Source organism: Lampetra fluviatilis, chromosome 28, assembly GCF_964198595.1.
Source record: "Lampetra fluviatilis chromosome 28, kcLamFluv1.1, whole genome shotgun sequence".
NCBI lineage: Eukaryota > Metazoa > Chordata > Hyperoartia > Petromyzontiformes > Petromyzontidae > Lampetra > Lampetra fluviatilis.
In genome coordinates this window covers 10,675,711-10,691,872 of record NC_136302.1, presented here as the reverse complement: position 1 = coordinate 10,691,872, position 16,162 = coordinate 10,675,711, and the positions used below count along the sequence as shown (strand labels likewise).

Below are 16,162 nucleotides of genomic sequence, written 5' to 3'. Positions count from 1 at the left end.
AAAACGAATACGCGAATAAAACTTCAACTCGTAGAATACGTCGAAGGGAGGTGAAACGTCTGGTATACTTTTTAAAGGGGGGCAGAATTTCCACGTGGGGGGAGGGGGGGATGGCTCTAAATGTATCTCGGGATGGATGCGCATACCACATATATGTGGGGCTTAATTATGACATGATGTCGAATGCTGGATGATGCTATGAAAGAGAAAGGAAACGGCTTTAATTAGCACAAATCGACGGTTTTTTTAGAGTTGTTTGCTGCATTAACAGGCCTGGCGTAGGCCCCTTCCGAAGGAGTGATTGGGGCGTTTTGCCTATTTATCCATCTGGACGGCCATCTGTGGTTTTTAATCAAAATCTCAACGCAGCTCGCTCGTGCTGATGGAATTGGTACAACTGTCAGTCTGCTCACGCACGCAGACTTCTAAAACCAAACCCCACAAATAGACGCGCCGATTGATGATGATGACAGGTTGGGCTTTTAAGACGGTGAGGTAATTGACGATTACGATTATATTGCAATTGATGAATCGGCAGCAGCCACGATCATTCCACTGCTGTGAAATGAAGTCCCCCAGCATGGATCCTGCGTTGCAATCATCCACCCAGCACCGATCCCTACACACCAGATGATTTCATCGATCTATCTTCTCTGTGCACGCCTTGTTGGACTCGTTCCATTGCTTTGCTTCTTATGCTGACGATAACGTAATTTACGATGGATATGATGGAGGCAATGTTAAGGTGATTGGCGAGGTTGCTGGCTTCATAATAATACGTTTTGAGATTTGTTTCTTCGAAGAATAATTGCCTATGCATTTCATTTGAGATGCACTCCAGATAATATGTCTGACGCTTAATCTATGTGCAGCACAATCAAGATATTTCCCAACATCATTGACTTTGTCATTACATCGGGAACAATTTTTGTTTGTTTGTTTGTTTGCTGGGCGCGTCACCATCTGTTGTTATATTTCTCCATCGCCAAGAAAGCTCCGATGCGCTTTTTGGGTCGCGCCGCGTGTTTCTTTCGCTGTTCGTCGCGACGTCCGACGGCTCGCTTCGCGTGCTTGAGAGCTTCCGGAGAAAACCGTCGGACTTCGTGGCCGAACAACACGACTGTGCAACCCGAAAAACCCCCATCTGAGAACTACACGGCCCCAACCGTGACAAGCACACGCAGTGGCACACATTCATGTTTGTTTCCGATCATTAGTTTCTACTCCATTCTGGCGTATGATGACCATATGATGACCATATGTTGTTCAGCAGCTCAATGTCAATGTCGTGGTCTGCTAGCCACGGCGAGAGGGCTTCAGGGGAGAGTCCGTGGGGTTTAGCTGTTCCTCCTCTTGTGTTGAAGGGGGCACTGATTAGTGGGTTTACTTTAGGGTCCATAGTTTGGATTGCATGGCCACAAATCGCGAGCGACTTCGTATTACAGCGAAAAAAACTAATTCGCCCCCCACCTCCCGAAATTATTTAATATGGGTGCCCCAACTGCTTCGCGTGCTTGAGAGCTTCCGGAGAAAAGCGTCGGATTTCGTGGCCGAACAACACGACTGTGCAACCAGAAAAACCCCCATCTGCCTCGTAACGGTCACACTTCCATCGACTGAGCCGAAAAGGGGGAGGCAAACTCTTGACTCGGAATTTGAAGAAAACGGCGTTTCAGGCTGGCACCCTAGCGTAGTCAGCCCTCCACCGCCCTGGCCTCGAAGTGGCCGATCGCAATCACCCCCTCCTCCCCCCCTCGACGGCAGATTCCCTGGGTGTTCGCCGGCGCGCGCACGTCCGTAGTTTTATTTATTTATTATCCATTTGAGTCGTGGGGTTTAAATTCCATCTCAAATTTGATGCAGTACTGGCGCGCTGGGGTGGGGTGGAGGAGTGTTTATCCTGAGGCTGAGGCCAATGTTTGCCCGGGGTCAGCGGTGCCTGCTCAGAGGGGGCCTCTTTATTTTTAAGCTCCGTGGCACCGACAGCTGATATTGCGTTTTCGGACCAAAGTGGTTCTCGGTCGTCGTGGTAGGAGTAGCAGGAACGATATTAATGAAATCAGCGGTGTTTGTGTGTTTTTTTAAGGGGGGGGGGGGGTCTGGCCACGGGACGGGGAGAGAAGCCCATTGAGATGAAACGTTTCTTGCAAAAGGGAGACCTCGGGGGAGGGAGGGGGGGGAGGTTTGAAATGCAAGGAGACACATTTCACATTGATATAGTCGTCAGTTAGGTACATTTACAATATTGTGGCGTCGTATTAGTCGTCGTAAACTAATCGTTTACAATGACGAATCTGTAGCGATATTTCGTCGATGGCACACGGAGCTTTGAACGTGGCGACCCGAGTTCGATTTCTGGCCACTGCTAGCATTGGTGGCGAGTGAGATATGAACAGGTCCTGCTCCCCTCTTGCCCCTCCCCCCTCACCAACCCGCACTGAACCACCGTGATGAAGTATGGCCAAACGACCCTCATGATTGACACGGCGTGGGGGAGGGGATTGGGAAAGGGATGTGGGGGAGGAGTAGTAGTAGTAGGTTGTAATGATTATACTGGTAGAAACTTCCTGGTTACACCAGCCCACAGGGGATTATTGTGTCTGTCCGTCCGTCGTGCAGGGAGGGGCTGGGTGGGGAGGGAGGGGAGGGGCTGGGTGGGGAGGGTGGGGCTGGGTGGGGAGGGTGGGGCTGGGTGGGGAGGGGCTGGTCACCCCGTGGTGCCCTTATAAAACTCAACGTTTAACCTATTCAGGCCGGCTTGTGCCCGCCCTCACAGTCGGCCATATTTGCGGACCCTGGCCATTGACCGAGCAACCCAACGTTCCTACCAGCTCCCTCCGCAGGAATGTGTTTTACTGAGCAACCCATTTGCCTGGTGCGGGCAGCTAGCAATCAGAAGTTCACGAGTTCACATCCTAGTTGGGGGTTCACAGCCCATCATCTTTGAGGGGCCGATAAATTATTTACCACTTTTGTGGGAAAGTCAACAGCGATTGTTCTATGGATAAACTCATTTCTGCGGTAGAATTGTTGAAACATTTCCACAACTGGCTCAGGCCTGTAAACAGGAGATAAGCGCCACTGCCTAGATGCTCAATTGAGCCAGGAAATCGCTTTCACCTTTTCTCTCTGTCTCTGTGTGTATCTAACCTAATTTAAAGGCAGCTTCGATGAGTCTGAAGTTTCCCCGCTTGAAATGTTTTCCCATTTTATTTATTCCATATGTTTACAGTCGGGGAAAAAAGTGGAAGTGACAGGGTAGGAGTTTCTGGAGGCAAATAATAAAAATAATCCAAGTATGTGACGTTATAACGCCCAAACTCTGCTACAACAGAGCCTCATGCTGAGCCCTACTTGCTGGTACTGGCAGCTGTAGCCGAGTCAGTACATAATGGAACGAGGCTTAATGATATTTGTAGCACATGCCAGATATTTTAAAAGTTTTTTTTTGCATTCTCGCCGTGTTTATTATTTGTTTACGGCTGCAGCACTTGTGTATCTCCTCCCAAGAGGGATAATCAATAATAATAACAACAACGATGCTATCTATTCACACAAACAAAGTCTCGCGGAATCTCAACACCCATTGTCACGAGGGTCCTGTCATTCCGACGTTTGTTCAATTCCACTAACGAATGGCTCCATGTGGAATGAAAATAAATCGAACTGCCTGGGGAAATTTAACAATTGGTAGGTTTTTGCGACCAATATTATTAATAATCAAGGTTATTTCTTGGGTTAGATCGCGTAAATATTAAATGTGTTGTTAACCCGCCACCACCCGACATAGCTGATTTAATAAGGTTTGTCACGACAACAAAACGTGCCAATTCGTTACTACTTCAGCACGCCGATCTAACCCAACATTTTTTCAAATGAAAGCCTGGGGAGAACTGATCACGCATAGCTCCACACGGATGGACTCAAGAATGCATTCGTGTACGGTCATCTCCTGGCCACCTGCAGCCAAAGCCCACAATCAACACCTGCCGGGGGTTCTTAGTCACTCTTTCGTGCAAGTACCAAAAGCAATCTCAACCCTCTTCTTGGTTATTTCGGTAAAGTCACGTAGAATGGAAATAATAAAGTAATAAAAATAAAACATAATAAAATAATTCTCACGAAAATAAAACATAATAAAATAATTCTCACGAATTATTTTATTATGTTTTATTTTTATTACTTTATTATTTCCATTCTACGTGACTTTACCGAAAGAACCAAGAAGATGAATCGCTGCAGTCACGAAAGCTTTAAATCGAAATCTCAACCCTGCTTCTCTTTCTTGAGCTCCGATTAAAGAGATGGGATGAGAAGGGCGTTGTGAAGGGTCGTCAGGGAGAAGTATGAAGGGGGAGGTTGAGGCTTGACGAGGGAGGGGTGAGGTGAGGGGTGGAGGTGGTCAGGGTGACTATTCATGGCGGGGCATGTAAGGTGATTTGGGGGGGGGCGGTCACGTGGCACAGTGGGTAACACTCGTGCCTCCACGGTTGAAGGACCTGGCTTCGATTTCTGAATCGGGCATCATTCTGTGTGGAGTTTGTGTGTCCTCCCCTTGTTTCTTGCACGGTTTTCCTCCTACTTCTCCGGTTTCATCCTATAGCTAACCCCCCCCCCCTCCCGCATACAGTATAATGTAATTGATTATATTCTATGAGTGAAAAAAACCCTTAAACAAAAATGCTGATCTCATGAAGGAGCATAAACCATCATGCGAACTCCGGTCATCCTCGAAGCAGATTTTGGCTGTAGCCATCGAACAAAGACGGTCAACCGCATCGCACGCTTTCAGATGCGCTTCTGCGGCCGTCTAGAACGCTCTTCCTTCCGATATTAGGAATCCACTGGAGATATGCACTTTTAAATAATCTAGATTCAAAACTTATTTATTTCAAACTGATTTTTGTGTTTTAGTTTGTTTTCCTTCCCCCGCACCTTGCATTAGCACGGTTGGCTTCGTACAGTGCGAAAGAAGTGCAATATACAGTACATAGAAATTCGAATAGACTTCGGCAAGACCCTCCTGAAACACATTCTTGAGACTCGACGAAGGCTTTCCAGGGGATGCGGCGGAGGTGGGGGGGGGCTTGTAAAACGAACGTCGTAGCAGAAATAATACTCAGGAAAACAACAATAAAAACACATGGAACGATGTCATCGTGCCGTGTGTCGCGTCTTTCGCACGATGGTCCACCGAGCGAGCGCACCATCCCCCCCCGCCCCCAACAACCACCCCGAGTTGCCGGAGCGCGCAGGCGTGAATTGCAGTTCTCACACCCGGCGCCGTTAATTGCACCGCCAGTTGCAGTGCGGTCGTGCCGAGTTGGTGGGCACGTGGAGTGGGAGGGGGGGGGGGCACACGTGGGAGGGGGGGGCACGCGGTTGGCACGTGGGGGCCACCCGAGGGGCACGCGGCGAGCACCTGGTTGGCATGCGGTTGGCACGCGGTTGGCACGCGGGGGGGGGGGGGGGGGGGGCACCTACGCTGCCGCTTCTCGGCAGGTGCGAGTTCTGTCAGCCGCGGTGCTGCGTCGGAGTTGCCACCTGGTTCTGTTTTGTTCCAGGATGTCAGATCCTTTTTGAGCGTAGCCGTCTTGGGAAATCTGCAAAGTGTCATCCGGTGGTGGGGGTTGCCAACTCCGATTGAAGCTATTCTGGGAGATTAATTTTTTTTATTTGTTGTTAATTTATTCCATTTACATATTTCCTTAATAAAATATCCAGGATTGCATTAAATCACCAACCGGGAGATCGATACCAAATTCGGCAGACTCCCGGCCAATCCGGGGAGGGTTTGGCAATCTTATCAGGTGGTGGTGGCCGGTTTGGTAACATCACGAAATCGGTGGGGCATAAAAGCCCACGGAGGAAGGCGGGGTGGGCGAAGCAGCGGGAGAGGGAGAAGGGTGTGTGGGGGTGGTATGCAGTTAATACCACAGTATTTTACAACGAGCAGGTAAGCATCGTTCGGCGCCGGTGCCTCCGCCAAGTCCAAGGCAGTGCGCTTGCTCAAGAAAATCAATGGGAGTGCCAGCCAAGGCGTCTGAAAGCGCGTCCACCTGGGGTGAGATGGAGCGATGAAATCGGCTCGCTCGCAGCAGGGACGTGCGGTCAGGGGAGGCAGAACCTCACGTGTCATACTCCATTGAAAATAGCTGTTACGAAAACAAAAAATTTCCACTGATCTGTTATAAATGTGTGCATGTTCACCACAAGTATAATGCAGACATGATTCCTTGCAAAAGGTTTCAGTTTGGTGTTTTAACATCTTAACACCTGTTTTATTGCCAGAAAGGGGTAAAACCTATAATATTTTGATACTGGCAAGGGAGGTCCCATGAAATAGTAAAATAGTTTAAATGTGTCCCTTGTTTATATACCTCGGAAGGTGGGCCAACCCTGCCGCGTGTGTATCCGTCTGCCTGTTATAAGCCGGGGCGGTCTCTGGCTGCTGAGACGGGTCCGGCCACGGCTGAGAAAAATCTCCCACAAAGATCTGTGGGGCAACCGCGAGCCAGAATGAAGTGAAGCGCGTTGGAACGCCAACATCGCCCATAAATCACGGTTGAAGGGCGCGGGCGCAGTTGGAGACATTTACAATCCACCAAAACCGTCAGTGTCGGCGTCGGCTCTCTTTGCGCCACGGTCGTCGGTGCCCCCCGCTGCGCTGTGTGATTTTGGCTGTCAAGGGGAGGGCGTCGTTCTGGAGGGTTCATGTTTAGTTTCTAACCCGGTGACAACTTAAGAAGGACCCCAGGGTGTTGAGGTGACCCCTCCCCGGCCTTCCCCCGGGGTCGCCACTAAAACTGCGAAAGCAAAACAAAGTACGGCTACGAAGCAAATGCAATTTGAACATAAAAACTAAAATTAACTTCGTTGTGTGAGTAATCGAATATCCTGGCGGGGACACGGGGTAGAAAGGTGCAGCTCTGCAATGTGCTTGCTCACGCTCGCCGCTGATGGAATGGCCTCGTTGAGAGTGAGCGGCAGAGGGACACCTGTAGTTAGAAGTGTGTGTCTGTCTCTCCCGTCTTCCACGCTGGCCAGACGACGTGGAAGAGGTGGGCGCATCTACACATTACCCCGCTGCCGATCGACTTCGCTGTGGCGTACCCACATAGGGGCCGTCCATAAATGACGTCACGCGATTTTGGACGATTTTTTGATCCCCCCCCCCCCCTCGTCACACGGCGTCACAAAAAGTCAGACCCCCCTAATTCATACTCGTGTTTTAAGCTAAATTTTAATAATTAATAATCTTACATTCCACCCTCATCCCCCCACCTTTTTGAAAAATCACGAATGTTAGCACCCAGCGACGACGGCAAACGTCTGGGTCCAATCACAGGGGCTGTTGCTTGCCAGCCTCTGACCAATGAGAGGCGTGCTTCTATCGCCGCTCGTCATGGCGCCAGAGCGGCCATTGTACTGCCCTCTACTTCCTGAGCGCGAGACCTACAAATCCAAACTGTTATTAGGTTATTTAAAAAAAAAAAACACGATTTCCAATGCACGCACTTTTATTTGCACTCAAGATTAGAAGATAAATGATTTTTACCATCGAATTCTTTATGTGATTAATAACAGTGGGGTCGCTTCCTATCGTTACGTTTAATTTCCGTTGTGAACGCATCAACTTTTCATTTATTCCGGGGTGAAAAGCAGTTATTTTCTACTTTTGAGTGCAAATAAAAGTGTGTGCATTGAAAAGCTTGTTTTTTAAAAACAAATTTTTCCCAAACTTCTACGCTGAGGTTATCGTAACCGTGGGAACCGCTAGTCCAGCGTGCTGACCATTAACACCGGCACGTCATCACAATGTTGGGGAAAGTGAATTGTAGCTTTGTGTGTATGTTGCGTGATAAACTTATTTTGCACCGTATGTAGCCAACCGCGCTAATCGGAGGTGCGGGAAAGGGCAACAAACTAATACACAAAAAGCAGTGCTAAAGAAATTAGTTCTCAATGTACTATAGTAGTGTAGCATATAGTAGTGTATAGTACGCTAATCAGAGGCGCGGGGGAAGGGCACCAAACGAATAACAAGAAAGCAGTTCTGGTTTTCAATCTAGATTTTAAATGTTTAATTAAAATAATGGAGAGCATAATGCGTGGAATTACAATAAAGAGAACATTGATCGGCGGAAAATACTCAAATAAAATGCATTGACATTTAAGAAACGTAAATGGTCTTGGACAAAACACGCCACTATCTGGGATTATGGTTGCCCTCGGACCTCCGTAGAGGACGACCATAAATGGAGATGGAGCGATGAAAGCACTGCCTGTGCAGGAGTGGGTCACGAGGGACAGCATAGGGAGGCCTTCAACCAGCAGTGGGTAGAGCATGGCCTATGATTAAATGATACATGGCACCTGCTTGCAAGAAGGTTCGTTTTGTGGAGTGCATCGGACAGCGCGTGTCTTCTATCTGTGCACACGAGGAGCCGCTCGTCATAGGGGCCGTCCATAAATGACGTCACGCACCTAGGGGGGGGGGTTCAGACATTCGTGACGATGTGTGACGAGGGGGGGGGTGAGAAATGTGACGTAACATCAAAATGCGCAACTTTAAATAAATAGACAACACGTTCTACTTAATTAAATAGACTTTTTAATTAATGTTTTCTCCTACATCAGAGTGCAGCGCCACATTAAATACGCACTACAATGACAATAGTTTAAAACGATTTGAAGCATGTTTTATTTTGGGGGGGCAGAGCTTTGTGACGTCATTTAAGGGGGGGTCTGACTTTTTGTGACGTCGTGTGACGAAGGCGGGGGGGGGGTCAAAAATCGTCCAAAATCGCGTGACGTCATTTATGGACGGCCCCATATTGAATAATGTTTAACTTCAGGTAATGGGACTTTCATGGATTACGCTGTGCTATTGTAAGAACGCGTCTTTGTAGATTATTATGATGATCATTTCATTACTATGTGGGTCACGAGCTTGGTGATGAATCGTTCCATCGCAGGGTCACGAGAGATGTGGGTAGTGGTTTGGGGCCGCCCTTCATCCAGCAGTGGATCAACATTGGCTGATGATGATGGTGAAGTGAAACACGTTTGTCGCCGGGGCAGGCTTTGGCACGCGTGTGCGTTGTGTGTGGGGGGGGGTTAACAGTCGATGTGCGTTCACGGAGATGAGGTTGGGTGATCTCCCTTGGCTGTCGCTTGGCATTAGTGATCGTCGAAGGCTTGTAACAAGACGTTGGTCTCACTTTCGCTCGGGTCTGTTTAAGGGGGGGGGGCCCTCTAGCATTCCACCGCAAATACGTGACCTCCGCATCATTGTTACTACATCGTTGTTGCATCGCACTGCCACTAAATGACATTAATATCGATGTCACGGTTTCTGTTGTCGTGCCTTAATAGAACACAAACAACATGATGCTATATGCAGAAGGCCATTGGTGTTGTGCTGCGTAGGTTTTCACGGCTGTGGTGCGTGGCTCTCCGATGTCCTCTTTTGGGTTGTTTCAGTTTGAGTTTCATTTATTCGGTATAACCCTGTGAGCCATGCGGCTCTTGACTCGGGTGCAACCACACTTGCCTTTTGCTGGGCGCCGGTGTCCGACGTTTAGCTGCACATGCTTCTTCAGGAACTGAACTGAATTTAATGGGCGGGCAGGGCAGGGAAAGTCAGGGAGGCAGTACAATGCAGGGGCAGGGCAGGCACCTGTCATCCAATGTTGTCCTTCTTCTTAGGTCGGTAAAAGCGCAAGCCAGCAACGCACGTGGGCGACCCGATCGCAGCTGTGCACGCTCCACAATTTGCTTCTTTGCCCCCCTCCCCACCGCGGCACCCCTCTCTCTTCCGTGGCACCCGAAATTATTGATGGTGGTTCTCAGAAAATGCCACACGCCGTTACGTGTCGGCGGTGTGGTGTGGGGCAGGTTTAGAGCCGTGCTGTCCGGTGGAGCCACGGCACGAGCTGTTACAACAACCGTAAAATTATATTAATTATAATAATGTGTCTTGCCTTCTGGCCATGGTTGCCATTAAACAATTAATGGGATTTGATTTTTTTTTTACCAGTAATGGCACGCTGTGGATAGACTTAAGCTTTTAATGGTCATCACAAGTGGATAAAGTGCTTGGGAGAGTGAATGTCGAGGCGAAAATTAAAGGCAAGTGAAGTCAGCAGTGTCCTTGTTATATGAGAAGGGCGGCAGTGTGTTACCGTATTCTCTGAATAACCAGACATGCAAAGTAAGACGCACCCCAAACTTGTGACCGGTGTCAGTGGCGTGATTATACGAATGTTGTCACGCACACGAGCCTCGTATTTTATTCTTGCGTATGGCAATGTGCGTTCAGGAGCCGAACGCTAACGTCGAGGAATGCAGGCCTCGAGAATGTTTCAGGAGAGTTGGTGGAGTTTTGCTGTTCCTCCGTTGAAGGAGTGCAGATTACAAAGGATTAATTTTATATTTGAAGCTTTCGTAACTGCAAGAATTCATACTCTTAGGTTTTTTCGGTGAAGTCACGTAGGTAAAAATAAATAATACAAATAATAGAAATAATAATAGAAATAAAATAATAAATCACGTATTTCTATTATTATTGATAGAAATTTTATTATTTATTTTAAATAAAATAATGAATCACTTATTTCTATTATTATTTTTTATTTTTACCTACGTGACTTTACCGAAAAAACCTAAGAGAATAATGAATTACTATATTGTGCGTAGTTTGGGTTGTATGATGGGCATGTGCACATCGGTCTGCAGAGATATTCTGTTGCGGTTGATGGTTATTGCGTCCAGTGTCTTCGAGGTGGAGGAATGTCAAAGCCGGGGATGTGTGCGATGATGTTTGGGTTTCGAATGAGTTGTTTATTCTGGTCGCCGCGTTGTTTCACCCTGTCCGTCAGCATCGGTCGTTCTTCCGGATCTGGGTGAGGTTCTAGGATGGTGTCCACAGCCGCAGCGTGATCCTAGAAGGGGGACCAGGATTTGAAGTGGCGGTGTGTACATTGAGGTCTTGATTGATGGGTGGCTGGTTGTCAATGACCATAAAACTTGTAAACTAACCTTTGCCGTTTTACATGCGGATTTTAATGTAAGATGCACCCCCAACTTTGCTTTAAATATCAAGAGAACAAAGTGCATCTTATAATCCAAAGAATACGCAAATTACAGAATGGTGGTGATGATTTTTGGTGATGGTGAAATTGCAAGGACATGATTTTTTTGGTTTATTTATTTTTCACATATGTTTTCCTCACTGTTATCAACATAACTCGGGAGATTGTCAAAGTCTAATATTCACCTTATCAATTATCGCACTCTGCATGCCGTGACAGCTCTGGCGTTATTGCATTGTTGTCTATAATTGTCTAAATCTTGCATAGCCTCTCAACATATTCCCGGTTTGCTGACAAAACCAAATCCATTGTCCAGGACGTAACAGCTTGATTTGATTGGCTCTGCTCGGTGGTGGACGGTTATTGTTTAAAACAAATATCATTATACTTCCCCGATGTGACATAAGAGAAACCAATTATGAATACAAAGAAACCAATTATGAATTGGCATATTGGTTGCGAGAGCTTGCGTGATGATGTCACATTGCTGTGTGTTGAGGTAAAGTGGCACTGAGCCTTTTTAATAATTTTCATTCAAAACGAAGTTGTTTGAGTTTATGATACAGGAGTCATTGCAGCTTCATTCCATGAGGGGGGGAAAATGCAATCTCTTTTTATGATATATTTTGTTTCCGCTTTTGATATTTTTCTCAGGAAAGATAGGTTAATATGTAAGCGCATATAAATATTTTTTACGGGGTTTTTGAAATCATAGCAAGCATCCGAGTTAAAAGAACGGGCCAAGTTTATTTTCCGCCTTCGTATTTTGACGCATTTTTTGCGGCGTTTGAATAGGCGCTTCAGAAAATTCGGGCACTGTGGTCACCAGGCTGGAAAGTGGCATTTTTGAGATCCTATTGCGGTTGGCATAAAAACCCCAACAGCAACACGAATGTTATCAGAGATTTTCAGGCGAAATTTCTCCCCCCCCCCCTTTTCCCATCGGGAGAAGTGAGAAATTCCAAAAGAAAAAATCCAATAAAACTAATAAAAGCCCAAGTAACGCTTGGTCAGAACAGATAAGAAGCAAAGCGATCCACTTACCGAGAAAAGCAATTATTATTGAAAGGATAGTCGGGATTTTGAAAATTTTGATTGAGTTTATTATCTTGCCTCCTTGGCGTCAACATCTCCGCTGGGAGTGCAAGCGCCGAGGTCAGGACAGGAGACTCATGTCACTGATGTGTCCCTGAATTCTTCTTGGGATAAGCCAAGGGGTTGGCTGTGCGCGCATAATATGACCTTCGACCCCTGTCAGCCCCCACACACCCCCCCCACCACCCCCCGAGACTGTGTTCCACCCCTCTTTGCCTAATGTATTTTTATTTTTGTCCGAGCATTACGTCGGCAGCTCTGAGCAAATATCGCAATAGCAATAACCCGAAACGATTTGTTGACATTGGCACTCACATTAACACCTCGTATGTATGTTTTTATGCACCGTACGTAGCCAACTGTGGTAATCGGAGGTGCGGGGGAAGGACAACAAACTAAATACAAAAATATTTTTTTAGGAGAAATAAGTTTTCAATGTAGATTTAAGACTATTTTGATGTGAGGAATAATAACGGTGCCAAAGGTTTGTTCATGAGAAGAAAGATAAATAATCGACTGAATTGCTTGCTGTGTTTTTCTTTTCCAAAGCGCAACGTGCCAATGACATAACGATGCTTATCTCTGTTTTTTTGTGCTTGATATTTACAGAGGTGAAAAAACAAGGGACACACTGGGACGGGTTTTGATTTCGAGCCCCGTCAGCAGCTGTGGAAGCGCGCTGCACGCACGCCAAACTCGACCTCTGAATAGTGGACTCACAATGGCCGACCCCCTTGGTGTCACCGCTGAGCGTCGTGAGTGCAACGACAACACCGCTGCGGACACGCAGAGAGACGCAGACACCAGAGGGGGCTGTGGTGGAGACAGAGACGTGGGCAGAGACGGAGAAACGGAGATAGGCACGAGTAGAGACATGGGTCGAGGAGACACAAACGCAGACAGAGCCAGACTCAATAGCATTGAACGGACGCCAAACCGCAGCAGAGCGGGAAGCGAGAGGTTCGAGCGTGCGGACGAGCACCCGGCGCGTGGCCGACACAAGAACGGGGCTGGCTCCGCTGCCGACGGAAGCCGAGGCTCCCAAGTCGGCGACGACGGCGGCGACGAGGACGACGGAGATCGGGAACTCCGGTACGGGGCGAAGAGCCGCGACGGGCGCGACCCCGGTGATGCCGCGGTGTCTGCGGCGGGGGAGACGGGCTGGTCGCTGCGCGTGGGACGCGCGTACGCATCGCCCCGCGTGTCGGCGTGCGCGCTGGCTCTGGGCGTGGGCGTCCCGCTGGCTCTGGCCGCCGCGATGTTCTCGCTGTCGCCGCCGCTCGACCTGGACCTGTCGTATGGCGCCTTCGAGCCCCGCGACCAGATCGCCCTGCGCCGCTTCGACGCGCTCGCCTCCGCGCTGCGCACACAGCTCCTGGAGGCCGTCGTTCCATCTGGCTCCTCCCGCGGACGACGCTCCACGTCGTTCACCGGCACCGCAGCCTCGCGAAATTCGCGGCCCGATGCCGACGAGGGCTTCTCCGGCCAACGAGTCTTCGGGCTGCGTCCGGCTCCTGCTCTCGACGATGATGTCTCGTCGCTCATCCGCAGAGTCAACGAGAGGAACATCGCCCACTGCAGCAGTGCAAGCAAAAGCGGCGGCGTTGGTGGTGGCGGTGGCAATAAGCTCGTCTTCAGGGATGCCAAGACGAGTGTGCACATTTTTGACGTGATTGCGCCGCGCCAGTGTTTGGTGACGGGGGCCGCCAGGGAACGGCGGCCACTCCGAGGGAATCGGACCGTTGCCCGGGGCGATCGGTGGTTGGTACGGAAGGGAACCCGAAAGCTGATGGCCAGGCGAAATCTGCCAGCTAAACAGGTGAGAGTTGCCCCGGTTTTGAGTGCGAATTAGAGAGACGTCCGAAATAATTGCCCTGCGACGTGTCCTCCGGGTTGTGCGGCACGTTGTTGTTGTGCGCGAAATGTTTTTGACGTTTCACTCCGCGTGCTGGGGGAGCTTCGTCCTTTTATTCTTCTTGATCGTGAACGCATCGGAGGGAGCTATGCAGCGTGACCGTACACATCACGGCAGGAGTGTAACGCTCGAGTAATTGTTTTTGCCGGCTGCGGTGGAGATAACGCGCGCCTATGAATGTGGATTTTGGTTGTGGCTTTGTGGAATTGTGGAGGGAAGAGACATCTACCCTGATGGCTATCGAGGTGCGAGTAGGGAGGAGTACATCAAGTAGGTTTTTGATCTATCTGCGAGGGACGATGAACATTATTCCACCATAAGCAAGGCCTCTCCAAGCAGGTCTTTAATAATAGTTGTCTTAAAATTTGGTTTTATTGACACGCAGAGAAAACCTTTGCAGGACGCATACAAGATGTACCCCAAGTGTGGGTAAAGAGGCCTGTGTTGAAGGTGACAAAGTGAGATTTAGGGGCAGCATGGTGCAAGATGTTTACTTCCTCGCCTGGTGTACAGGATGTCGTGGGTTCGATCCCAACCCTGACGCCTCCTGTATATTTGGAGTTTGCATGTTCTCCCCGTGGCCGTGCGGATTTTTCTCCGGGTCCCTCCACATTTAGAATCGACATCACGCGTTTATAATATTTGGCTGCTATAAATTTCCACGTGATAAGCCACTTCGTTAAGTCAGGTCACTTCTGAAAAAGAGTGTTATAGCTCAGTGGGCCTTACCTGGTAAAATAAAAAAAATAGTTAAATCGTTAACAGTTTTGTGACATCATCTTTGGGGGGCCATTCTCTTTACACAAGGTGGTGCATGATTAGCTGCAGAGGCCCGATTAGGAATTCCTTCGCCTCGTGACTTGGGAACCAATAGCATGACGGTCGGAATAAATAATTACGAAAGGGAACATAACGCCCAATGCAACAGGAACGTGAGGCACTTTGCGCCGGTGTCGGTTGCTAATTGATGTTGTGACTATGCGCGAGGGTGTGATGATTATGGGAATATCGCGCCGCACATTAATTGGCCTACATTTGCTCCCGCAGACAACCAATGGCGTGAGTTAATGGCTGCGATTATTTCCTTACCCACCGTGGGTGAGCGATGCCAAAATAAGCCCCGTTATCCGTTACGATTCTCATCACGCCGCTCACAATGCGTTGTCGTTAATGTTCTGTGCGGGCTGAATCTAATAAACGGAGCGTCCTTTTATAGGGGGGAGGTCCCATCTGCCAACCCGTGACTTGTAAAGGACCTCATGGCTTCATCCCTGAAGACAGAGCCTTTGCGGTGTTGGTCTCGTGGCCAAATTGGCGTTGAGAAATTGCCACGAATAATTAAATTTGTCCCTTGTGGGAGTGATGGGCTGGTGGGGGGAGATCGGGGAGCTGGGGGCTGTGGGCTGAAAGAGGGGGGGGGGCAGTGGTTGTAGGGGAGGGTGAGTCGAGATTGGTGGCATGTAGCCTCAATTGCGCGCAGCTAATTCTGAAATTCTGACCAGAAATTGGAAAATTGCATTGCGATTAGGATCTCTCCTCCACGGATGACATCTTGCCAACATTGTGGCAAAGCGAAACGATCATAACAACAACAACGATGAAGACAACGCACAAAGAACTATCTTATCGGTTATCGCATGTACATGACCTGACACTGAAACAACCGTGTGGGCCTGACAATGATGTAAGACGACACATAGTCCACATTTTCTTTCTTGCTAATGAGATGCATTTTTTTTCTTTTCTAAGATCAAATTGTCTTCATGGCCGTTTGATGCCACCACTCCTCGCCCGCACCCTCGACCCTTCGCCAGATCCCTGAGCTGTTGCTCCGTTAGACGCGTGACCCCCCAAGTTCTGCCCTATCGGGCTCCTGCCATCGGCACCTTTAGGGCTTCTCTTCCCCTTGGTCACCAGATTTGCGGCGACCACTCCAATGCCAATTGTGGAATGTGTCCCTCGCCAAACCCTCCTCCGTCCTGCACACGAGCTCCACCCAGCACAGCAGTCATCATATCTCCAGCTCTCGCCTACAACATAAAACAGCATAAACTGT

General features: G+C 48.7%; 1 protein-coding gene across 1 annotated transcript in view; it reads left to right on the top strand.

The window, feature by feature from the left end:
• The first annotated feature begins 12,831 nt into the window (after positions 1-12,831).
• The window catches only part of DISP3 (dispatched RND transporter family member 3), a 192,045-nt gene continuing 188,714 nt past the window's right edge, over positions 12,832-16,162 (top strand). The window contains exon 1 of the mRNA XM_078869669.1: positions 12,832-14,010. Coding sequence (XP_078725795.1) covers positions 12,913-14,010 — 1,098 coding nt within the window. The 5' untranslated portion in view covers positions 12,832-12,912. The remainder of the gene's footprint in view (positions 14,011-16,162) is intronic.